Source organism: Rhizophagus irregularis, chromosome 2 (genome assembly GCF_026210795.1).
Source record: "Rhizophagus irregularis chromosome 2, complete sequence".
Lineage (NCBI taxonomy): Eukaryota > Fungi > Glomeromycota > Glomeromycetes > Glomerales > Glomeraceae > Rhizophagus > Rhizophagus irregularis.
In genome coordinates, this window is record NC_089430.1 from 5,242,700 (window position 1) to 5,270,424 (window position 27,725).

Consider the following 27,725-nt stretch of genomic DNA (forward strand, 5'->3'; position numbering starts at 1 on the left):
TTGATCTTTTTTTTTTTGATATAAAAAAGAAAATTTTCTTCTTGCATCAGAATTGCCAAAAAATTCAATAGACCAGAGTTTTTAACTTAATTTGTTTTTGTTCGATAAAAATGATGATAAAGTACATTTTTTATTTTAAAGTTTCGTAATGCGCTTTTAATCATGATAAAGTAACTACGCTAGAAGTCACTGTTTTACAACCTGGACCGGTACTATATCAATTTTGTATAAAAACAAAAAAATCGGCCAGCTTAATTTCGGCCAAAATTAAGTCGATTTTGGCCAGAATTACGAAAATCAGGGTTTAACGAAAAATCATGCGCCGGCCTGGACGAATTTTGAAAGAAAATTTCCGGCCCAAACCGGATCCGGGCCGGGTTTCCGGGTCCCGGGTCCCGTATGCAGGCTTCTACCAATCGACCAATTGTTAATCAAATCATGAGAACGTGATTAGCAGTAATTGATTTGAAAAATTTCCATGCGGAAAACAAAAAAGAGATTGTAAATATTCCTATATTTTCTATTAAAAAAAAAAATTATTGAATTTCTTCATGTAATAACGATAAAATGATTTATTATTTTTTTTAAAAAAAAGGATAAAAAAAAAATTCGTACAATTTTTTAAGAAATATGTAAAAAAGAATCCAATGAATAATAATAAAATAGTATAAAAAGAAAAACAAATAAGAAAAAATTCCTATATAAAAGTGCAAAGATCACCAAATTAAAGAAAAGGACGATAAAAAAAAATACATACTGTATGTGTATAAATTAATTGCCTATTATTTTGAACCTCCAAACAATGCAATCCTCTCCGCATTATATTTTGTATAAAAAATATAATAGTAAAATATTATTTATGCAAAGTAACTTTTGGAATTTGGATCACTCATTTTTTTTTATTAAATATGAACCGCAATAGAAGTATTAACGAAATAGATTGGTTAAAACGTTTCATTTTAACGGAAATAGACTTTTACATTACTCCCACCATAAATTAACAATAATTTTAATTTAAGGTAAAGTACATTCAGTTAGTACAAATATTTACGAGAAAAAAAAATTAAATTTTTTTTTTCAAAACCATTTTTAATAAAGTTGATAAATTTTGGCAAAAACTAAAAAGTTTTTTTTTTTTGAATTAAACAGCCCAAATATAGTAATAAAAATGTTAAAAATCAAATTCCTGCGAAAAATGATCAATTGATAATAGTCGATAAAGCAAAAAAAAACTATAATTCGCCGAATTTCATATTATGACTTCAATGATAAATGTATTATCGGAAGTATAAGAAAAGTGAAACAATTACCGTACTGTAATTTTTTAAAATATAAATATCAAAAGAACAAGTTTCTCAACAAAAAAAAGTTTACTTTTATATGAAATTTTTGCAGGAACCCAATTATTCGTATTTATCACGTGACAACGATGTTATTTTGACGATCCCAAAAAATTTTCGATTACGTCATAATAACAAATTATAATATTTACTAGTAAACAGTATCGAAAATTGTCCAAAAAAATTAATCCATGGGGATTTTCAATTTATTATATAATATTCGATGGATTAATTACTTTACAAAATTCTAATATCTGAAAATTTTAAATTTTCACATTTACGTATTTTTTTTTAATGGAATAAATTAAATTTTATTCTAACACATGGCTTTGAAACCCTTTATACCAAAGCGAAAAATTAAGTATATGGCGTAACAAATTCACCATTGACTAATAATATTATTAAGCATTTAAAAATAGCCAAAAGGCTTTATTTGGTTTACTTTGGCAAAGTAAGTGATTTAAATGCATTACGTGCTTTTTAGAGAAAAAAGGGCTTTTGTAATTCAGTTTCAGAAAATAAGATGATAAATAATGGTATAATAACTCTACAATAAATAGGTTTATTAAATACACCTTAATACTTGATAGTGAGGGAATGAGACCGTCATAATTAATAAGATCAATACTGCGCCTCATACCTCGGATGACAGTAGTTGTTTATCTATCTAGTAATAAGTCAACTATACGTTTTAAAGTCCACTTTTTTAAAATAAACCATTATGAAACATTTTTAGCCAGTTATTTTTCATACAAAGTATATGACAATCACGTGAGAGATAGTACGTGTAGTAAATAAACTTTATACAATACTATTGGAATAACATTCTTTAATTCTATAATTTTATAAGTACTACTATACAGTAAATTTATTATTTTAATAATTTTAATACAAATTTAGACTTTTATGACATACTTGTATAATTAACTTATTAGAATATTTAATACAGCATGTAATTTATTAAATAAATTTATTGTTTTAAAAATACAATAAAATTGAAATTATCAATGAAATTGTTGTCTCTACATTATAGTTTCACGTTATAATGTTATAAAAATTACGAATTTTTATCATTTTTATATTACATATTTGTAATTTCACAATTTTTATTTATGTAAAATATTAACATTTTCAAATAATTCGTTATTTTGTTTCAATAGCAATAATCACGTAATAATCACTTACGCTTATATAAAATTTCAATAATCAAATAATTATAAGAATTCTGGGTCAGGGTTCTCATATTATAAATCCGGGTCGGACTGGGTTGGCATAAAATATATTTTTTGAGGCCCGAGCCAGGTTTTAAAATATGGGCAAATGAAGACCTCTACTTCACCGGCAATTATCACCTATTTATTCGCATAACATTGTAAGAAAAGGGAAAGCTCCTCTATTCCATTAAGAAGTGATTGTCCTATTTATATAAAATTGTCAAGAAATTATTTTTTTGTTCTTTTATTTTGTACATCATTTTAATTTCTTATATTGTCACTACTCTAATATTTTTATTAAAGACTTAGCTCTAGTGTCAGTAATCATCTTACCTTAAATATTAACACTTGATTTAATTACATCTTATGAAATAAAATTTTATATTCTTACATTGCAGTTGTCATTTTAATATAAAAGTTTTTTGCTATATTTATGAAAATATAAATATGATAATGATTAAAACTTGTTTATATATTAAGAAAAATTAAAAGAATTAAATATAACCGATGTTTATTTTTAAGTTTTTATAATCACCGGTGAAGTTTAACGAATTAATCTGGGATAAAATATGGATCAGTTCTGTTGGAATAAAATATAGGAAAATCCGGGATGAAATATGGATTAATCTATTTCATCCCAGATAATTTTGGGGTTGGGTTTAAATGGAAATATAGATAAATCCGGGTTTGATCTAGGGTTTAAACCCCAGACTTTTGATCAGTATCGCGCGATAATACTACACATTATCAAGGTTAGTATTATACTTGAATCTCAAAAAATTTTAATGGGTGTTATCAGTACTTTAGAAATTATGAAGAATCAGATATTTATGACTAAGGCTGTAAAAATGTAAAAAATAATCAGTGATTTGGTAGATAATATCCATAATATTAAAGTATATAATATACTAAATTTTTTCATCATTCTGTTAATAAGTTAATAAAGAATTGGAATTAATATAAATTTTTTGCTTAAAAGAATCAGATACTAATATACTTGATAATACAAAAAGAAATAAAAAATTTTCTATAACTAAAGGAGGTTGTTTTCATTTATTAAATTTTAATGTTAATAAAAAATTTTTTTAATTTAGATTGTATCTTTCAATACGAAATAACAAAACTCAAAATGAATGAAGCGAAATACTTGATGATCCTACAAGAAATCAATTCTAGCGATACTAGTAACTTAGAAATTACTATGACACAAACAATCTGTTAAATAATGGAATTTTTAAAATAGAATAATTAAAATGATTAATATTGCAGATGCCAAAATTCTATTTTTTTTATTACTGTATTTGCTATTATCAATATTGTACGCAAATAAACTACTGACGTTCAATATTGTGCAATAATAAGTAATTGATGCAGTATACACAGTGAAATTCGATAAACCGGATATTCGATAAACCGGATTTGGGCCTAAACCGGACTTTTTTGCTGGAACCAAATCACGTATATTAAAATAGGCTCGATATACCGGAGTTTACTAGTAAAAGCTCGATATTCGCTATAACGGATCAATTTTCTAACCAGCTATAGTAAAAATGATTCGATAAACCGGATCACGTGACTGGGAACCAATAAAATTTAAGTAACGTGATTCGGTAAATCTTAAATTTGGCCAGAATTATAAAAATCTTAATTCCGGCTGAAGTTAAGTATTACTTATATATTCAATTAAAATATTTTATATTCATTTTCATGACCTCTATAACTTAAAACTAGATGAAAAAATCAAATTATAGTGTATATTAGTTTTATTAGCATGAAAATTTTTTAAAAATTCAATATAATAGATTTTCAATATATCGAAATTTTTTCGCTAAACCGGATATCCCGATAAACCGGATATTTTTAGTGGAACCGATAGATCCGGTTTATCGAATTTCACTGTGTATTACTTTACATAAAAAATAAAAAATATCAATCAAATAAAATAAGCATGTTCCTAGGGCATGCAATAATAGATGTAATAGAATATATTGTTTGTTTTGCAATTTTTAAAGCTTCCTAAAAAATATTACCGATCAATGTCAGAATATTTGTAACAAAATAGTAAAAACTCTATTAAGCTTGAATCTGAAGGAAGATCACATAACGGATTACCTAATGCAAACAATGCAGAACTTATTATATTAACCATAGTAAAGCTAAATCAAGAAGTAATGGTTGTTGATAGTGTTTCAGACAAGTAGTTAAAAATTCTCCAATATCATTGATTTTAATGCGAAAATACTCGCTATAAATTGTATATGTTAAATGGTATTGAAGTTGAGATGAAAAGTATACTTCTAATATTATATATTGATTTTATTTAAAAAAAAAGATCGAACAAAAGAGAAAAAAAACACGCATTAGTTAAATATGATCATTATGACTTAAAATTCTGCTTAACATAATTCATATCCACTTTTCATTATGTAGTAAAAAAAAAATTGCGATTCAAATAATTATAGAAATTATAGAAAGCAAAAAAAAATAAATAAATAAATAAATAAAAATTATTCAAATTTAGATCCATCCACCTAGATTTTAAGAAGTCAATGTTAAGCAGAATTTTAAATTATAACGACAAATTTTTTCTTTGAAAAAAAGAATGATCTATAATTAAATTTGGTATAGCAGCAATAATCTGAATAAAGATATACAATTATACATTTATTCTATTCTAATTTTTTTTCTTTCACTCTCAGATTCGTTATTTTGACTTAAGGAATGATTTTTTCTTTTACTTCCCGATTCGCTATTTTGACCTAAGAAAAAAAAAGATTATATTAATTACGAATAAAAAAAAAACATAAAGTTATTATGCAAATATTGATATTTACTATCTTCATTAACATTCAATTGAGAAATAGTAGAAATTTGTGAAGATTCTATTTAATAAATTAAGGCTTATTGTTAGTATTTATAAACTAATATTTTTAAAGTTATAAGTGTAATATTTACCATTCTCATTAATATTCAAATGAGAAATATTAATTTGACAAGATTCTAGTTAATAAATTGAAATTTTGTTATTAGTATTTTTAAACTAAATATTTTTTGATGTTATAAGTGGAATATTTACCATTCTCATTAATATTCAATTGAGAAATATTGATTTGTAAAGATTCTAGTTAATAAATTGATACTTTTAGTATTTTATAAACTAGGTACCAAGACATTACGTAAGTATGCTATTTACCACTAGTATTAATATTCAATTGAGAAAAGTTAAGTTGTAAAGATTCTATTTAAAAAATTGAAGATTATTATTAGTGTAATATTAACTAATTATATTTAAAAAGTAACAATTAATACCGATTATTAATGTAAGTAAATTACTGTTTGGTTGATTTACATACCTGAAAATTCCTTGCTTATTATATTATCATTTTGTTCATAATAATCAACAGAATTTTTTGATTCAGGAAGATTATTAAAATCGAGTAATCTACTTGTATAAATAGCTTCTGAATGAGTTTTATATGATAGACTAGTTGAAGGTATACTATTTGATAAATTTTTGTTTATTTCATCTGCTTCTTTAATTTGTTTTTGTATTTCAGTTGAATTTCCTAATCTCCATTTCCATAATTCATCCCTAATCTCTTTTGCTTTTGGTCTATTTAATGGTATTGCATCTAAGCATCTTTTAATCAAATGCACAATTAACTGAGGTACTTTAATATTAAACATTGGCCTAAGTCCTTGGCATATTTTTATTGATAAAATTCTATCATGGCTTATATCATGATATGGGGGTAGTCCAGAAATTACTTCATACATAATTATACCAAAACTATAAATATCAGCAGCTTTAGTATATTTTTGTCCTCTTAAAATTTCAGGAGCTATATAAGATAGAACACCATATATATTGTTTGTTGTATTTTCTGATGCATCATAATCTGCAGGCTTACATAATCCCATATCAGTTATATGAATAACTTCATAATTTTTAAGAATATTCCCAATATGTAAATCTCGATGAATTAATTTATTATTATGAATATTCTCAAGTCCAGATGCAATACAACACAAATATTTAATCTTACTATCCCAATTTAATTTATTAAAAGCTGTATCCAAATAATTTCGTAAGCTTCCATCTTTTGCATAATCCATAACCATTATATAGTCTTTTGTTTCTGGATCTTGAGTTATACCATACAGCTTTATAATATAAAAGTTATCTTTCACTTTATTATGCAGCATAACCTACATGTAAAATGCATGTAACAAATATAATATAAGAAATTAAGATTCAAATATATCATTAAACAAAAATTGTATGATTACCTCTCTTATAAATTTTAATGTAACATTTTTTGAATTATTTAAACTTTTTAAAGCCACAAATTTATTATGATCTTCTCTTTTCCAATTTTGAATTTCATTATCCCATTTGCCTATACATCCAACAAACCAATTCGCACTATATACTTTTCCAAACCCACCTTTTGCAATATATTTAATATTATGAAATCTATCATAAGGAATCCATTCTAATGCTTTTTTTACCTTATGATAAGTATGCTCTGATAGCTGAGTATCTTGAATAAATTTATCAATATTATCATTGCCACTAGTCCAATCTATAAATTTCTGTTGAAAGTGAATTGCATTACATATTTTATTACATATTTTGCATTCATTACAATGCAAAACCATCATATAACTTTTGTTTTTAGATCCTGAGTAATTCCACAAGCTTTGTTAATCTACAAATAAAAAAATATTATTAAAAAAAATTAAAATTTGCAATTATATTATCAAATCTAAAATAATTTCACCTTCATAGATTCTGATGTAATATTATTTGAATAATTTAAGTTTTCCAAAATTACAGATATATTTTGATTCTTTCGTTCCCAATTTTGATATTTATTATCCCAATAACTTATATTTCCATCAATCCGCTTTGCTCTATATACTTCACCAAACCCACCTTTTGCAATATACTTAATATCATACAATTTACTATAAGGTATCCATTCCAATGCCTCTTTTACATCACAAGCTGATAGCTGAGTATCTTGAATAAATTTATCAATATTATCATTACCACTAGTCCAATCCATGAATTTATGTTGAAAATGAATTGCATTGCATATTTTATTGCACTTTTTACATTTATTATTCAAAACCATCATATAATTTTTTGTTTCTGGATCCTGAGTTATTCCATAAAATTCATATTCAATTTTAATCTACAAATGTAATAATATGTCAGAAAAATAAAATTTTAAAATTTTGTTGAGTAACTTCTTAGTATATTACCTTATTTGCAAGTTCAAATGTAAGATCATTTGGAGAAGTTAAACTTCTCAATTTCACAAACATATTAGGATTTCTTCTAATCCAATTGTTATTTACACTCCAAGAACAAAACATATAATAATTCTCACCTATGTTTCCATCAATCCAAATTGCTCTATACACTTTACCTAACTCATCTTTTGTGATATATTTAATGTCGTACAATTTATTATAAGGTATCCATTCTAATGCTTCATTTACATTATCATGGACTGACAGCTGCATAACTTGAATAAATTTATCAATATCATTATTTCCACTAGTCCAATTTTTGAAGTTTCGTTGAAAATATATTGAATTACATATTACACTATTACATTTTTCACATATATCGTCCAAAACTATCATATAATTTTTTGTTTCTGGATCCTGAGTTATTCCGTAAAATTCATATTTAATCTAAAAATGTAATAATATGTTAGAAAATAAAATTTTAAAATTTTGTTAAGTAATAAGCTTAGTATACTACCTTATTTGCAAGTTCAAATGTAAGTTCATTTGGAGAATTTAAACTTTTCAAATTCACAAACATATTAAAAACGTTTCTTATCCAATTTTGGTTTACATCATCCCAATGACTATAATTATTATATTCCCAAACATATTTGGTACCTATCTTTCCATCAATCCAATTTGCTCTATACACTTCACTAAAATCATCTTTTGAAATATATTTAATGTTATAAAATCTATCATAAGGTATCCATTCTAATATTCCCCTCACATCATAATGAGCTGATGACTGAGTATCTTGAATAAATTTATCAATATCATCATTACCACTTGTCCAATCTATGAATTTATGTTGAAAATGAATTGCATTACATATTTCATTGCACTTTTTACATTTATTATTCAAAACCATCATATAATTTTTTGTTTCTGGATCCTGAGTAATTCCATGAAATTCATATTCAATTTTAATCTACAAATGTAATAATATGTCAGAAAAATAAAATTTTAAAATTTTGTTGAGCAATAAGTTTATTAGTATAATACCTTAATTGCAAGTTCAAATGTAAGATCATTTGGAGAATTTAAACTTTTCAAATTCACAAACATGTTAAGATTGTTTCTTTCCCAATTTTGATTTTTATCATCCCAACAGTTAGACTTCCAACTATATATACTACCTATATTTCCATCGCTCCATTTTGCTCTATACACTTCACCAAACTCATCTTTTGAAATATATTTAATATTATAAAATCTATTATAAGGTATCCATTCTAATGCCTCTTTTGCAATATCATGAGCTGATAACTGAGTATCTTGAATAAATTTATCAATATTATCATTACCACTAGTCCAATTTTTGAAATTTTGTTGAAAACGTATTGCATAACATATTTTTTTACACATTTTACATTTATTGCAATGTAAAACCATCATATAACTTTTTGTTTCTGGATCCTGAGTAATTCCAAAAGCTTTGTTAATCTACAAATAAAATATATTATTAAAAAAAATTAAAAATTTGCAATTTACATTATCAAATCTAAAATTAATTTTACCTTCTTCATAAATTCTGATGTAATATTATTTGAATAATTTAAGTTTTCCAAAATTACAGATAAATTTTGATTCTTTCATTTCCAATTTTGATATTTATTATCCCAATAACTTATATTTCCATCAATCCGCTTTGCTCTATATACTTCACCAAACCCACCTTTTGCAATATACTTAATATCATACAATTTACTATAAGGTATCCATTCCAATGCCTCTTTTACATCACAAGCTGATAGCTGAGTATCTTGAATAAATTTATCAATATTATCATTACCACTAGTCCAATCCATGAATTTATGTTGAAAATGAATTGCATTGCATATTTTATTGCACTTTTTACATTTATTATTCAAAACCATCATATAATTTTTTGTTTCTGGATCCTGAGTTATTCCATAAAATTCATATTCAATTTTAATCTACAAATGTAATAATATGTCAGAAAAATAAAATTTTAAAATTTTGTTGAGTAATAATACTAACCTTATTTGCAAGTTCAAATGTAAGATCATTTGGAGAATTTAAACTTTTCAAATTCACAAACATATTCAGTTTGTCTCTTATCCAATTTTGATTTTCATAATTCCAGTAACTTATATTTCCATCAATCCAATTTGCACTATATACTTTATTAAACTCATCATTTGCAATATATTTAATATCATACAATCTATTATAAGATATCCATTCTAATACCCAATCTACATCACAAGCTGATAGTTGAATATCTTGAATAAATCTATCAATATCATCATTACCACTAGTCCAATCTATGAATTTATGTTGAAAATGAATTGCATTGCATATTTTATTGCACTTTTTACATTTATTATTCAAAACCATCATATAATTTTTTGTTTCTGGATCCTGAGTTATTCCATAAAATTCATATTCAATTTTAATCTACAAATGTAATAATATGTTAGAAAAATAAAATTTTAAAATTTTGTTAAGTAATAAGCTTATTAATATACTACTACCTTATTTGCAAGTTCAAATGTAAGATCATTTGGAGTATTTAAACATTTCAAATTCACAAACATATTAAGATTGTTTCTTTTCCAATTTTGTTTTACATTATCCCAACAATTATTATATTCATTACTTATGTTTCCATCAATCCAATTTGCTCTATACACTTCACCAAATTTCTCTTTTGAAATATATTTAATATTATACAATCTATTATAAGGTATCCATTCTAATGCTTCTCTTGCATAATCATGAGCTAATAACTGAACATCCTGAATAAATTTATCAATATTATTATTGCCACTAGTCCAATCTATGAATCTATGTTGAAAATGAATTGCATTACATATTCCATTGCACTTTTTACATTTATTATTCAAAACCATCATATAATTTTTTGTTTCTGGATCCTGAGTTATTCCATAGAATTCATATTTAATCTACAAATGTAATATGTTAGAAAAATAAATTTTAAATCTTGTTAAGTAATAAGCTTATTAGTATACTACCTTATTTGCAAGTTCAAATGTAAGATCATTTGGAGAATTTAAACTTTTCAAATTCACAAACATATTAGGATAGTTTCTTTTCCAATTATGTTTTAATACATCACCCCAATAATTATAACTATAATATTTATCAATTATGTTCCCATCAAACCAATTTGCTCTATACACTTTACCTAACTCATCTTTCGTAATATATTTAATGTCATACAATTTATCATAAGGTATCCATTCTAATGCATTATTTACTTCATAGAATGTATGTGCTGATAACTGAGTATCTTGAATAAATTTATCAATTCCTTCATTACCACTAGTCCAATCTTTGAAGTTTTGTTGAAAACGAATTGCGTTACATCTATAATTACATTCTTTACATATCTCGTAACCATCCGGCTGAACTAGCCCAAAAGAATCCATGAACAAGAATTTTACAACCTATAAATAAATTTAGTTTTACGATGACAATTTAATATAAAAAGGCTAAAAAAATTTGTGCAGGTTAAAAAGTGAAAAAAGTATTGCTTCGTTCCAAGATCATATAAATAGAAAGCCAAACATTGTAGAAATCACGTGTAATGTATATCATGTGACTTGAATTAAAGAAGTCACGTACATCATTGTAATGCCGACTGGATTCGTTGGATACAGATTGAATTATGCATACGGCCTTGAAGGAAAGATGTATAGAACTGGTCCTCCACAAATTTCGAGCTCTTCCACAATAAAAAATATCGAAATGATTCTTTAGTTTACGTGTTTCAGCGCAGTAACAGTAAATACTATTACACAGAATTCTTGGCAAACAACGATTCGTTACTCCAATGCATAACTAATAAATAATTAATGAAAGAATAAAAGCGTTGACTCTTTCATACCTTCCACATATAGGCTTTGATTTGTACGTCAAAAAACTAACTGCGGAAATGCTTATTGAAGTAACACGAAATTCCGAAACATTTATATGAGTGGCGAAGTACGTTGTGCAAAATAGAATAGGAATACACAAGTGTAAAGTGTAACCAATCCTTTATCATCAAAATATCAAAACAATCATATGAAAATTAAAAATATTTTTTAAATATTGATCTACGACAAAAAAAGTTTTTTTATTTTAAATGACACTTTTTTATTTTTAAATGACACCTATTGTATAAACTTATTATTTTAATACCTAGGATCTTTTGTTTCAGGATAGATGGATACTATATAGTAATATATTATTATTATTTTTTTTTTTATTAAGATAAAGAGTCATTGTTGTTTTTCCATTTTATCCTTTTTAAATTTTTCGGCAAAAAAAAATTTGTTTAATCGACATAGCCACGTTATTATTGTTCACTTGCATGTTTTTCATTTTCATTTTACTTGAAAAAAAAAAAAAAAAAAATTTCTTTTTTTAATAAAAACCCGAAGAAAAAACCTGGTTCGTATGGTTCGTGCTTATATTTTCCAATTATGTCTAGGTCACTTTTTTATGGGTCCTATGAACCCGCAGTAGAAATATTTATTAATAAAATAGAACAAGGTTATTAAAAAAAAAATGTTTCATTTTTAACGGAAATAGGCTTAGACTTTTTTTTTCTTTTTTATTTACTTCTTATCATAGGTAACACAATGTATAAATAATCAACATTTTATTTTATTTTTTTGAAAAAATTTTAATTTATTAATTTCCCATCTAATTAAAAAAAAAAATCTCTTTTTTTTTTAATGTATCGGTTATATATATATACATATATGTATTCTTTTTTATATATATATATAAATATATATACGAGTTTCTTATTATATATATAAACATGTTCTTGTTTATCCAAAATGTCGAACACTTTTTTTTTTTTCAAATGTTGTACTTTTTCTTTTTCTTTCTATACAATGTAGGACAAAAGAAAAAATAAATAAAATAGTAACAAGCAATAAAAAAGAGAAAATTAATAATTGAAATTATTTTTTTTTTTTTCTCAATGAAAAATAGAGCATTGAAAAAAGAACTTCCCAAAAAAGATTAATTTTATTTTTAAAACATTTTTTATTTTTTTATTTTTTATTTTATTTTATTTATTTTTTTTTTAATTAAAAATTGATGAAACTTTATTAACGAAAAAAAATAAAATTTTTTTTTTTCGCCCTACGCCTCAAAAAAAAAAAAAAGAAAAATAGTAACAATTTGTAATAATAAATAATAAATAATAAAAAAAATATAAAAATAAAATAAAAAATTCCCGCGAAAAAATCAAAAAAGGGAACAAAAGAGAATATCTGATAATGCATGATCTGCGAAAAATTGATGGTTTATTGATGTAGTTGATGTTATCCGCCGAATTGCATATCATCTTCTATGAAACATATTGTATTATCGGAGGTATCGGGAAACATTAAAACAATTACAAGCACTGTAAGTCTGTAAGTCTTTAAGTACTGTTTAAAATAATAATTAAAAAAAATTTATTATTATTATTAAAAAATTTATTATTATTATTAAGTTGTCAAAAGAACAAGTTTATTACAAGAAAAGGGATGTTTGTGGGTAAGTCAAGTGATATTTATTTGTGAGACGTACGTGAGAGATTTTTCTTTTTATTATTTATTTATTTGGTGGGGTTATTGTTTCACAAAGAAAGAATTGAAGAAATTCAAAACTCGCGAAAGGGCGGTTTATTTTGGCAAAAAGATAAACAAATTTTTATTTAAATAGTTAATTTTACAGACAAAGACTTGGCAGAATTATTTAATTGGTGTTCAACTTTTTCATACTACACAAAATTTGGTAACATTTTTCCAATTTTTTTTTATCTCACGAAATACGAAATGTATCCTTTTTGCCTTTGCTTTAAAAAAAAAATAGATACATTTGCCAAGGATATAAAAAAGCAAAAGGATATTCTGGTATTCAATTTTTTTTTTAATTATGATTACATTTTTTTTCTTTTTTGTGTGAAATCTTAATCAGAGATTTTAAAGATTTTTTTTTATATTAAAACATTAAAACAAATAAATCATATTATTCACATCATCACATGAAATATGTGTTTCATACTTTTGGTTTTACGTATGTCCTACCTTTCATTTTTTAAAACAAATAAAGTGTACTTTTTTTCCCCACAAAAAAAAAGAAAAGAAATTTAAGGACATTTTGTTTACATTTGATTGTCTATCCTTTTTTTTATTATTATTATTATTATTATTAACATCACTTATTATTATTATTATTTATTCATTGAAAATAATAATAAAGACAATAATAATTATAATAAAAACGTTTCATAAAAATAAATATCTTGATATATCATTATAGAAAAACTTAATAATCAAACTAAAAAAGAATGAACGTGGGATTTATTGTTTAAAACCTTAAAAAAATCAGGCGGTAATGAATGACTAATTTTTTTTTTTTTAAAAAAAAAATTATAGTTTAGTTGGGGTTAATTTTCGGTGAGAATCGGTTTGTTTTTGATTCATTTTGGATATTTTGAATTATTTTGGTCTTTTTGATATCAGAAATATCTCTCTTTTGCGCCAGAATTACCAAAAATTTCAGTTACCGCAGAATATTTAACCTTATTGGTTTACGATGCTTGATAAAGTACATTTTTTAAAGTTTCGTAAATGTGCTTGATCATGATATAATAACTGTACGCCCTATTGTTAATCAAATCACGAGAACGTGGTTAGCAGTAAATGATAAGCGACAATTTGAAAAAATATTCTCTGTGGAAAAAGACAAAAAAAAAAAAAGATTTGTGAAAAAAAGAAAAAAATGTTTCTTTTTAAAAAAAAAATTTATTTTTAATCAATGAATTTCTTTTTGTGATTAACAACGATTTTTATTTTTTTTTTAAAAAAAAATAAAAGATAAAAAAAAAAATTCGTACAATTTTTTTTTAAGAAAATGTGAATAAAGTTATTCCATGACAAAAAATGAATAATATATAAAAAAAGGAAAAAAGTAGAGAAAAAAAAATTCCTATGTACAAGTGCAAAGATCCTCACATTAAAGAAAGGAATGAGATAAAAAAATATATATGTGAAAATAATTGTCTATTAATTTTGAACCTCCAAATAATGCAATCCTTCTCCTCCCCCACATTATATTTTTGGTTAAAAAAATATAATAATAATAATAATAAAAAAACATTAGAAAAAAAGAATAAACCGAGAAAAAAAAAATAAAAGAAAATAAAATGTCCCGAGAAATATTACGATATAAAAAATATTATTATTAAAAAATAAAATTATATTTTACTCTGAATCGTACCAAGATACTGATGGAAATTACCCTCTTGAAAATTACGATAATATTGTTGAAATTCGGCAATATTTATGGTTCTTGCGCGTTGTGGCGCGGGAAGCGGTTTAACAACACCTTCTTGTTTACCAATATCAGCCATAGTTTGTAACATAGGATCTTTAAGTAATCTTTCAACAAAAGTATCTCTTCGACGACGTCTTGGGAAGGTTTGTGAACGGGTAACTTCAGGTCTCACTTGTGGAGCAACGAAAGTTGACATTTGTGAAAAAGAGAATAAAGATATAGATAAAAAAAAATGTTATGACGGCGTAAACAATTTATTTTTTTTTTTTGATCTTATTTGTAGACCAAAGTGTAAGAAAACCCAGAGGCTTTGACGGATAAAAATAATAAAATTTTTCAAAAAAAATTGTAAAACACAATTTTATTTTATATTTTTTACGAAAAGAAATTTTTTTGAGAAAAAAAAAATGGACGCCTGTTTATATATATATATATATAGATAAATAGAGGTAACAACGAGAATAATAAAAAAAAAATATATATACAGATAAAACTAAATGAGTACACAGAGGACGGTGGTACAATTTTTGTTATTGTTTAGGTGCACCCCACGCTCACTGGATAAAATATTCCCATATAACTAAATTTTATTGGCGTTTTACTCAAAGAGAAATCTCACGCTTTTTTTTTTCTTATCAAAGAATGTCATCTGATGTAGCACAATTAAATTGGTTTTCAAAGATTATATGCAGTGTACTGTGACAATCAAATGGATTAAATATATTGAAATAAAAAATTTTTTTTTATGATCAACTAAGAAAAAAAAAAAAAAGATTTTTAATTTCTCTTTTTCGATCGAACTTTTTTCCTTTTTACTTTTTGTTATCAATGATCCCAATAAAAAATCAGGTGTTAATTTTATAGTTTCATTTCATACGCAGAGATTTCAAACCATACTCGTATGAGAGTAATGAGAACTCAAATGTGTACCAAAGTGAAACTTTAAAAAAAAAAAAAAGAATTATTTGTTTATTAAGTAAAGTAAGTAATTAATTATCATGTTATAATCAGGATTTCGGATCTTTTTTCTTTGAAAAATATAAATTTTTCAATTTTTCCTTGTTTTTCATTTCGTACATTTCTTAATAGTTGATCATCAAATGCCCCACATTTTTTATCTTATCACAAAATGTTTATTATGTAGTACTGCGTAGATCATCTATTTTAACCTGTTCGACTGCGGTGTAAAAAAATTTATATTCCCGATATTTATACCGACTGTATTACTGTATATACTGTAAGTAATACTTGTATATATAAATCAATATAATCAATATGCAGAATCATCAGCCAATAATATGATTTAATTTTGACATGTTTTCATTTGAATATAATATATACGTTAATCAACAAATTTTCCAGCAATTTCTTTTAACCAATTAATTTTAATTGATTTAAATATTAAATACCTTATTAGTGTTTAGAATTAATTTCCTTGGTTTAAAAAAAATTATTTCATTAATATTATGCTAATCTATGGTAGGTTACTTAATATTTAAAATACAGCTCCTGTCGGCCTTTTAATCTACAAAATTAGTTTCAAAAAAAAAAGAAATTCTTTTTTTGGACATTAAAGTTTTTACTATTAGAAAAATGAGTAAAGAAAAGATATTCCACGCATATATTTTGCATGATCTTATCTTTTTCGGTTCCTATGTTACGAAAATATGACAATAGTTTAATATCTAAATTTAGTTTCATGAAAGGTTATTTTTTTCCTTTAACAAAAGAAAAGGTTTAATTAAATAAATTACTTAAGAATATTCATTTATAAAAAAAAAACAAGGAAATTTCCTTTAATAATATTCTTTCATATGCAAAAATCTGGTGACTACGAATGTGTTTCAACCTTCTATGCATAATTTTTCTTCTATATTTTTAAACTTTAAAAAAATTCCCCCTTACTTTCTTTCTTTCTTTTAAATTCGTTCGTTCGCGTTCAATATTACGTACGACAACAACGTCACTTAGACTTTTATAAACTTATAAACTTTACTATAATTGAAAAAAAAATTTTTTTTTTTTCTCTTTTATGATAAAAAAAGAAATAAATTACGGATTTATTACAATATTTTTAATATTTTTGTAACCTGATGAAACGCGAAACTTTTTTTTTCTTTCATGATTTTGACTTTTTTTGAAACTTCTAGATTATTTTATTAGATTATTTAGATAATAGAGATTATAAGAGATTATGGGAAAGGATATCATTATATTCACATGTTTTTTTAATGATTTTTTTATCTTTTGATAGTCTATCATTTCTCTTCTTATTGACGATTATATAAGCATTTTGTATTCTTTCTTTTATATAAATAAGGTTTGATTGTCTTTTTGACTTCCTGTTTTTCCTGCTATTTCTTGTTAATTTAATTTATAAATACGGCTCAAAGAATATATATATATATATTATAAGTTACTTATAATACATGTACTATACTTTTTCAATAAATTCAATAAATTCTGAAAAGTAAAATAAATAAATAAATAAAATAAATATAAAATAAAAATAAAAAATAAAATAAAATAAATAAATAAATAAATTCGGTATTTTTATAATTGGTTTAAATAATCATCGGATCTAAACTCGTTTTAATTAATAAGTTGGTGAATTATGTTGTGTCATGTTAATCCACTTATAAACTGTAATACTTGTAATACTTGTAATACTATGAATAACTTATTATGGAACCATCCAAAGGTGTGGTGTTACCCGATTTCTGTTCTTAATTAACCATAAAAATTTTATCGTCAAACTGAATAAAGTAAATTGATACATGATACCATCAAATCAAACAAATTTGGCTTATCTACTTTTTAATACCTGTTATACCTTGTTCAACAGAAAAAAAAATTGAAATTTTTTTTTTAAAAAAAAAAGGAATCAAAAAATAGAAAGAGAAAGAATAATATTAGAAAAAAAATTACTTTTTCGTAATATTCATATAATTTTTAATAAATCGATATACCAATACGCCCAATATGGTACAATAAGGTTCATATGACCTTTTTTTTTGTATATATCGGACTATCGGTTAAATTTTATCCGTAAAAATATTGGTTTTTTCGGACTTCGGTTCAATTAAAAGTTACTCGAATCCCGTTGAAGGTACTTGAAGGTTCCAGTAAATAATATGTCCAATATGACGGTATGAGTGTATGACGTTTATTAATATGACGTTCAAGTTATTACTCGTAATTTAAAAATATTGAAATTATTTTCTAGATTGTTTATAGCTTACGAATTTTTTTTTTTATTCCGTATTCCGTATTTCCGTATTTCCGTATAATAGGAAAAATTCTCTATAAATATGGGTCTTGAAAACTTTTGGATGAATAAATCATTACATTTTTTTAATATTTTTCTTTTAAAAGATCAATTACAACCAGATTAACAACAAAAAAATATATTCAAATATTTTCAAATATATTTCAATTTCTCAAAAAAAAATGGCAAGCATCAAAGTAACTTTTGGTCAAACTTCTCGTAAATTTACTATCCCTTCAAATACAACTTGGTCACAATTTGAATCTCAATTACATGATCTATTCAATATACCATCTGATACTTCCTTTTCAATTTCTTATATCGATGAAGATGGTGATGTCATAACTTTATCAACTGATACTGAATTACAACAGATCCTTTCAGATCAAGAATCTTTTGGTACAAATGTTAAATTTAATATTTATACTTCTGAAAATTCTGATAATAATGATTGGGTTTTGGAGAACGCTGAAGAAAAAGATGATTCCGTCGTCACTATAAGTGATGATGAAATTACTTCCAAAAAAGATGATGAGATTATAGCTTATAATATTGGTGATCCTAGCGAAACTGAAAATACTGAAAACAATGAAAACAATGAAAATGTTGAAAATGTTGAAAATACCGAAAATACTGAAAATATTGAAAATACCGAAAATACTGAAACGGAAATTAACCAAGTTGTTGACGTTCAAACGGAAGAACAACAGCCGGCTGTTGAAATGAAAAGTTACCCTCGAGTCACAGTAACGGACGAAAAAGATGATCCTTTATTTGAATCAACTCTTCCAAAAGAAAATTCTGAAAAACAATTTGAAGATTTACTAACTCCTGTTGATTCCGTTAACAAAGAACAAAATCAAGAAAATCCTGTGACTCCTGCTGAAACTCCAACTGAGTCTTCGAATAACGCTAACGCATCTCCCAATACCCCCGATGAAAATAACGAGGAATCCGATGATGATCCAAGCGTTATTTTCATTTTTTCATCAAGACCATATATTCAACGTACTTATTATAGACCAAGAGTTAATTTATTCAATAGCCTTTTAAATGGTCCTACACATTTCGATCACTTCAATCATTTCAATCATTTCAATCACTTCAATCACTTTGGACATTTCGCTAGACCAAGTAGACCAAGAACACCTAGTTATGGTTTTAGAAGAAATCCTTATTTCGGATCTAGAGGTTGCGGGTTAACTTCTAGAGGTTTTGGTGGTTTTGGTGGTTTTGGTAGTGGTTTTAGTAATGGAGGTTTATATCATTTTGGGTTATAAACTTTTTAAAGATTTTTCTAGATTAGTATAGACATTTTTTTATAAATATTTATTTATTGTTTACTTATTATTTATTATTTTAAAAATTACTTATTGTTTATTATTTTAATAAATTATGTTTAAAATTTTTTATTGTTTTTAAAAAAAACAAATATATGATTTAATGCCTTTTGGCAATTTTTTTTGTAATTCGTCTTGTATAAATCAAGTTTAAAATAAAATAAAGTCGATAAAAAAAATGAAGTAATTTCTATATTTATAAATTCGTCACGAGTTAACTTACTATGGTTGAATGATTACATCATTTTGTATAAACGTAATAAAAAGGGGAAAAATCATTTGTAATTTTCTCATAAAAATCTTTTTTATATTTTTTTATATTCTCTACAAAAAAAAAATGTCAGACGTGGATTCAAAATTGGATATAAAGTTAACTTTTCGAGAAGAATCCGTTTATGTGGTAATCGAAAGTATGTTTGTGGCGCAGCATTTTTTTTTTATTATAATATCGTACAGAGTTTAACCAAAAATATATATATGTATAATATTATACCTCGTTATAACTAATACTTTTATCATTATTTAATTATTAGAAAATAAATTGAATTATGAAGAAATTCAAAATCAATTCATTAAAAAATTTGAACATTTCGTTCCTGAAAAATGTAAAATACAATGGAAAGATCGTGATTGCGACTGGATCTTGTGGGAAAAAGGTAACTAATATATCAACCCTCGAGATGATTTAATAATTCTGCATGATTTGTGATTTGTGATTTAAATTTTTTTTTTAAAAAAAATTAAAAAATTTGTAATCATTAATACCAGATGATGCTGATGATGTTGATTCTATTAAGATCATAAAAAGCATGGCGAATTATAATCACAACATACTTAATTTTCGAGGAGTTATCATCGATCATGTGGTAAATGAAGTTTTTTTTTAAAAAAAACGGATTATTCGTTGTTTAAAACTAAAAATTTTAAAAATTTTAATTAGCTGGAAAATATTAACGGTGGTGATACTTTGAGTGTAAAAGCATTAGTCAAAAGGTAAATAAATAATTCTTACAATGTATGACCGAGTCAAATGTTATTTAATTATATATATCTCTCCTTACTTATTAGTTACAATCATGCACTTAATGAAAATCGTAATATGGCTGAACGAGGTATTCAACTTGATATTATACGTCATATAATGATTGTCACAAAACCTAGTGATCATAGGTTAATTGATTCTACGCGTGAAGTGGCAATTTGGTTAATTGAATCTTATCATCAAATTCACGTTTATATTGATCATAATTTTAAGAATGATTATGAGAGCGTGATCTCTGAACATGAAAATTACAAGAATCGAATTCATTTTTGGAGTACAAATGAGACACGTGAAAATATTGATTTAATCGTTACCCTTGGAGGAGACGGGACGGTCTTATTTTCATCATGGATGTTTCAGCGTGACGTACCACCATTGTTATCATTTCACCTCGGTTCCTTGGGTTTCTTGACCTTATTTGATTTCGATGATCATCGACGTGTTTTACGTAATGTTATCGAGGAAGGTGGTGTACGCATTAACGTCAGAATGCGCCTTAATTGTTCAATTTATAGAAATAATAAAAAAGAAATAGACAATATCGATTTCAATTCTGAGCCATCTGAAAGTTTTCAAGTGTTGAACGAATTATATATAGACCGTGGTGATGCTGGGAACATGTTAGAAATGATATTGGTATGCATATATAAATATATACTTATGTAGTTATAATACTTATGTAGTTATAATATTTAATAAAAATTGTATTATTCTTAATAAGTGCATGGATGGTTGTCAAATTACGTCAATTTGGGCTGATGGTCTTATAATGGGTAAGTTAAGTTAATATTATTTGTATTTTATTTTATTTTTTTAATTCCAGAATTATTGAAATTTTTTTTTTATTTTTAATTGATAGCAACAAGTACAGGATCTACAGCTTATTCGGTATTTAGTTAAATTTTCTCTTCAAATTAAATTAATTAGATTTTTGAAAAAGCTCTTATATTTACATACACTATATGTCATTTAGCTTTCTGCCGGAGGATCTCTTGTTCATCCTGATCAAAATTCCATCTTGATTACTCCAATCGCACCACACACACTTACAGCAAGACCAATGATTATTCCTGGATTCAAAAAGATAAGCATCAGCGTTCCTTTTACAAGTAGAATCTCTGGTTGGGTAAGCGATAAAACGACTTATCAATAATATTTGTAATTTTATAGGTTTTAATAATAAGATAATTTTTTTTATAGGTTTCGTTTGATGGTAGGAATCGTACTTCACTTGCTCTTGGTGATACCATTGTGGTTACTGCTTCAACATATCCTTTGTTGTCAATATGTCGAAAGGATCCTTATGAAGATTGGTTTCGTGGATTAAGTCAAATTCTTAATTGGAATCATAGAATTCCTCAAAGACCAACCTAACCTTTTAAGGGATCTTTTCGATTTCTGGTCTGGTGGCTGTTATAATATAAGTTGAAAAATATATTATTTCAAAAAAAAAAAAATTCGGTTTGGTTTGATTAAAAAATTTGATTTAGGTAATATTTAAATTAAGGATTTTCTTTAATAAGACGCGTAAGATAATTCACTAGAGAAGAAATAGATAAGGATTTTTTTTTTTGTATTTATATTTACCATATACTGTATGTAATTTATCTATTATAGTAAATTTCGTCATATTTATTTTTTTTACCGCCAAACTTTAAAAAAAAAAGTTTTTAACGCCTAAAAAAAATTTAATTAAATGATATACAAATTCATAATAAAATTTAGTAAGAACATCAATCACGAGTGATCACGGGATCAATTTTAACATTTGTATTTACACTATCTAAATATAGTGTAGATTAAGGCTTTGGATTTGTTGTTCAAATTTTCTGGATCTAAATTTTTTTAGAAAAGGCTTATTACTTTGTTCAACTACATCATACTTTTACTATCTTTAGAAAAATACTCGATTTGTTTTTCATATCTAACCTCATTCATGAATTTAAATTATAGGATAGTATAACGGTTATCACATATAAACACGCCGCGGACAAAGCACCAGTCCTTATTAGTATTAAATTTATATAATAATATTTTATTATTTTAGTTTTTTTTTCTAAAAGCATTTTTTATTAGAAATAATGCAATTGATTTTTTTTTTTTTTTTGGCTTACAAATATTTTAAAGATTAATTTCTTCTGATAATCTATTTATTTAAATTTTATGCGAATTATAATTGAAATCAAGATTACTTTTTTGATATTTTCAAGAATGATTTCATATTAACGAGAATAAATAAAAAAATATAAGTTTCAAATATAACAGATAATTCCGGTTCGAGTAACGAAATGATGAAGTTTACTGTCAATATCAGATTTTGACTATTTTAATGACGATCAATTAATAATGGATGATAATAGAATAGTAGAGTCACATTCCCGTCTAATGCAAAAAGCAACTAAATTAATTCACTAATTTAGCTTGCTATAAATATATCTATAGGAAGTAATCGATTAAATTCAATATGCTGAGTATGCTTCGACTTTCGTTTAGTTTCGGTAGATAGACGTTAAATACACTTGGTCATTATATATTTTCACTCGAAAATTTGGCGAAGTTGGCAATGGTAGAACAAGTTTATGCGAGTAATATGGTCAAAACAGTCCCATCGTCACGACAGTTCAGCATGTGGTCAGATCGGTTAAAAAAGAAAGTTTATTATCATTACTAAATCGTAAACCCTATAAAAAATTGTTTTGGAAAATTGATCATATGTCGGAGTTTTTGAAATAAAAATAACTCTCATTCAGGCAATCAGGCGATCATAGGCGATCATTAACGTCACATCTGCATTTAATCGGAGTGAGAAGACCTGAGGTTACATAAATCATTGGATAACTATTTTTAACATCATATTCTAACGTTTTATCCTCGATCACAAATTATTCTTTTATTCTTTATTCCCTTTGTTCTTCATTGATAATAACAACATTATATACTAGCTGAAATAGTGTAATAAAGTATATTTATCGGTACTAACCAAAAAAAACCAAGTATTTCCGGAAACGGTTCAGGAATTGCGATAATTGCGATGTATTAAAGGGGGGCGTTTGTACGGGAAAACATAATTTATATTTATCCACTTTTTAATTCACAGTAAAAATATACCCCATCATTTCAAAAAAAAATAATAATAATAATAATATTTCATTAACTGTTAACATAAACACTTCACTTAATATTCCAAATTCAAAAGATGTATTGGTTAACATCTTTATTATTCTACAAAACCTTCTTATTATTTAGCTTATTCACTACGTTTGTATTATCATGTTCTCCAGAAATCAATAATGAGGATGTTTTTTCAATAAGTCGATCAGATGAACCCAAGAATCGATTTCAACTATATTATGGTGGAGTGTAAGTTACAGTAATTTGTAAAACTATACTTTATCATTTTCTATAAAATAACAAAAATATTTTTAAATTCAATTTTAAAAAACTGTACAGGAAACCGACTGTTGCTATTTATACAGTAAATGGTGATGATAAACCAGTTTCTCATGAAATTTTTCAATTAACACAACCTGCATCTGATTCTTATGAGTTTCGACCGTTTCAAGACTTTTATCGAACACTTGGTAAATACAATATACTGTATATATATGCATATATATATTTTTTTAATAAATAATATTAAAAAAGATATTATATATACTATATATATTTTTATTAATTTTAATCAATCAAAATAATCGTTAATCAATCATATTTAAAACGTGATCTTTTTAAATTTTTAAATTTAAATAATAGTTATTGAAATGAACAACGTAATTCCTTTTCAACTAAATTATAAGTTAGTATTGTATTTTAATCTTTTTATATAATTTTTATAATTTGTCGTATTTTTATCGATCAATTTGATCAATTCTGATTTAATTTACTCTTTTTTTTAAAAAAATATTAAAAGTGCTGGTTCTGAAAATCAAAGATTTAGTATTGTTTGTGATAAATGTAATAGTCAGACAAATTCTGCTGATTGGGCACCATATCATACTTCATGTTCGATAAAGGTAAAAATTTTTTAACCTTTATATTTAATACCTGTTTTTATTAATGATAAGCAATTTCTAAGTTTGATTCTATTATTTTTTTCTTAAACAGAATAAAGCATCTAATCTTTGTGTAAAGAGTGTAGGTAACAATAATAATTTGATTCAGTCTGATTGTGGAAGTGCGATGAAATGGGATCTTATTGGGTATATTGAATTTTTTTTTTAAAAAAAAAAAAATTTTTAAATCTTCTCTTTTAATTTAAAAAAAATTCGATCAATAATTTATTTAATGGAAATTTAAATAGGAGAGTATCACCTACAGGTTCGAGTCAAACTCCTATAAAAACCGATCCTAATAACGTTCAAATCTCAAAAGGTGGACTTGCAGCAACAGTTCTTGGATCTATCATTGGAACGAGTCTTATTGCTCTCGCGGCTGGTTATTGGTTTATCAAACGTAAAAGAATTTATCCTGGTCATGCATTAAATACATAATTAATAATTTGATTTTATTATATAATTTTATGTACTTTAGTGATATTATTAATAGATTTTTTTTAAATAAATTTTGACTAAGTTCAATTAACACGTTTTTTTTATTTACAATTGAAAATCGTATATTAACACAAGAACAAATTAGCAGCAATATTCTTTACTTTGACCCTGCCTTTATTAAAAAGAATTCTTACTTTTGGTCAAGTGGTTTTTGTTAGAATGAGAAAATTTGCGTTTTGTATTTTTATATATATACCCTATAAGAAATATGTATACGGAAAGGATACGTTTTGTACACATTTTTTGTACGTTTCTATAGATTCCGTATACAAATTCCGTATATTTTTATTTTTATTGAACAGTAATAGTTAGCGAATACAAATTTTATAAACATATCAAAAATGAAAAAGTAAAATAAAAAAATGAACTAAACTATCAGAAGAATCTACTTCGACGGTGGGGCAATTAAATACGAAACTATTAAAGATATAACCAACTACACCTAAAAACCATTTCATTAATTAACCCACTACCTCCCATACACTAGCCGAAACTTGGTAAGTTGAAGCCCGCCCTGCAGAAGAAAGTAAAATTGACCCTATAAAATTATATAAATCAAACTACTAAAATCTACGATGGCGCTACGAAGTAAGATTAGTATAAAATTCTATTATATTTTTACCAAAATAAATATAATTCCTAACACTATCTAAAGAATCATAATGAATAATATTATTATTACTACTATTATTACTAGGTAATGAACGAACGCTTTTGAATTCTAATTTTTTCTTTTTAGTTAACCCTATAGAACGTTCAAATTCCTTCAAATACGAACACCTTGGAATCCAAACTTCTTCGAATATCGTATTAAAAATAAACTGTCTCATTTGAACCAAAACATCGACAACATTTTTCTTTGTAGTCCAGGAATTCAATAATTCTGAAAGCGACATAGGTATAATACCTTTAATCAAGTCAATAAAAGTAAACACGTTAGGATCATAAGATATATCCCATATATCAAGTGCCATAAGAGCATTAAAATCTTGTATATTATCATTATATTCTAATATCCAAGTCAAGAGATGATTAATAGTTTTATCTCTAATGTTGTTAATAATATCATAATGACCACTACATGTCCAGACATGATTAAAGGTTTCGTCTTGTAGACCACATATAGGGCACATCCAACCATCATATAAATCAAGCAATGATTTCTTCATCTGTTCAATTGTAGGAATTTCTTCAATTAACAAGTGAACTTTTTGAGCTTTCATTTTAGAAGAAGAAACAGAAGTTTCATTGTTATTTATGTCACAATTTAAACAACTAAATGTGGATGTCCAGTCAACTTCTAATGTACGATATTTAGAATTTCTATTCAAATTAACAAATTTCTCTAATCCTTTGTAGTTGCAAATATTTTTCAAAAATGAGCGCAGCTTATTTTCAATAATAATCCCATTCCAACAAGGAATAACTTTCATCATACAAGCGTTCTGTCGAAAAACTATATAGCGATCCTGATCAGCATGTGCAAGTTTCGCCAAATTATCTACATAATTATTACCCATATCATCACCATGAGCAACTACCTTAAACATTTCCACATGCAAGTTCAATGTTAATATAATTCTACATAAAATAGACCATAAGAAATTATTATTAGCCTTGAAATATTCTCGTGAGGTTTGAGAAAACCTTGATTTCTTTAATTTTTCAAACTGAGTAATTATGTTAAGCGAATCTGTGTTAATTCTAACTTTACTATTTTTTGGAACAACGCTTAATGCTAAAAGAACAGCTAATAATTCTCCTCTATATGCAGAAGGCCATTTATCAATAGTAGAATAAAATTTGACGTGAGGTATATCAAACAAATCACTAATCTGAGCGAAGGCGCAGCTAATACTACATTGTTCAGTACCTAATTCTATTAATGAACCGTCAGTGTAAAACTCAAAAATATAATAATTATTATTGTTAAAAGGAGCTAATGTTCGTTGGATAGTTAATAAGTCATTTCTTGAAGTTGAAGAATCTAACAATTCCAAAATTATGTTATCTTGTATTTGTGGAGAAATTACGTGATTTTGCGTTAACGCTCGATGTATAATATCATATTTCTTTTTCGCAAAATCAAAAATGTTAAAAATATTAAATTCTATTAAGTTTGTAGGTTGACTAGGTGCAAATTGAGAATCTGTTAACAATGGTACTAAACATTCCCAGTCAGCAGAAAATGTACAAGGTGATCGTGTTGATAATGATGCATTAGCAGCACATCCATATTCCATACATTGATATATATAAGTATGTGTATCAGTACATTTAGACATATCAATATGAAAATGTTTAATAATAGGTCGTTGTGTTTCATCTATTCCTTGAATTTTACCAATAACTA

The 27,725-nt window shown here is 25.3% G+C and overlaps 5 protein-coding genes across 5 annotated transcripts; 3 read left to right on the top strand and 2 right to left on the bottom strand.

Moving 5' to 3' along the window:
• Positions 1-5,218: 5,218 nt before the first annotated feature.
• On the bottom strand, positions 5,219-6,241 carry OCT59_012469 (uncharacterized protein; the record flags this gene model as incomplete). The annotated part of the gene is made up of 6 exons (XM_066134494.1): positions 5,219-5,313; positions 5,389-5,436; positions 5,510-5,554; positions 5,631-5,675; positions 5,748-5,792; positions 5,908-6,241. The coding sequence occupies 6 exons, from the start codon at positions 6,239-6,241 to the stop codon at positions 5,219-5,221; spliced, it is 612 nt and encodes a 203-aa protein (XP_065989755.1).
• Positions 6,242-14,476: 8,235 nt separating this feature from the next.
• On the bottom strand, positions 14,477-15,368 carry OCT59_012470 (uncharacterized protein; the record flags this gene model as incomplete). Its single annotated transcript, XM_066134495.1, has 2 exons — positions 14,477-14,499; positions 15,116-15,368. The coding sequence occupies 2 exons, from the start codon at positions 15,366-15,368 to the stop codon at positions 14,477-14,479; spliced, it is 276 nt and encodes a 91-aa protein (XP_065989756.1).
• Positions 15,369-18,510: 3,142 nt separating this feature from the next.
• OCT59_012471 (uncharacterized protein) lies at positions 18,511-19,941 on the top strand. Its single transcript, XM_025320724.2, has one exon. The coding sequence runs from the start codon at positions 18,623-18,625 to the stop codon at positions 19,718-19,720; it is 1,098 nt and encodes a 365-aa protein (XP_025170734.2). The 5' UTR covers positions 18,511-18,622; the 3' UTR covers positions 19,721-19,941.
• Positions 19,942-20,117: 176 nt separating this feature from the next.
• On the top strand, positions 20,118-22,453 carry OCT59_012472 (uncharacterized protein; the record flags this gene model as incomplete). The annotated part of the gene is made up of 9 exons (XM_025320725.2): positions 20,118-20,190; positions 20,314-20,436; positions 20,549-20,646; positions 20,721-20,773; positions 20,849-21,458; positions 21,544-21,595; positions 21,682-21,710; positions 21,796-21,948; positions 22,023-22,453. The coding sequence occupies 9 exons, from the start codon at positions 20,118-20,120 to the stop codon at positions 22,194-22,196; spliced, it is 1,365 nt and encodes a 454-aa protein (XP_025170735.2). The 3' UTR covers positions 22,197-22,453.
• Positions 22,454-24,018: 1,565 nt separating this feature from the next.
• Positions 24,019-25,312, top strand: OCT59_012473 (uncharacterized protein; the record flags this gene model as incomplete). Its single annotated transcript, XM_025320726.2, has 6 exons — positions 24,019-24,182; positions 24,273-24,403; positions 24,576-24,618; positions 24,733-24,835; positions 24,927-25,021; positions 25,123-25,312. The coding sequence occupies 6 exons, from the start codon at positions 24,019-24,021 to the stop codon at positions 25,310-25,312; spliced, it is 726 nt and encodes a 241-aa protein (XP_025170736.1).
• Between the last annotated feature and the right edge of the window lie 2,413 nt (positions 25,313-27,725).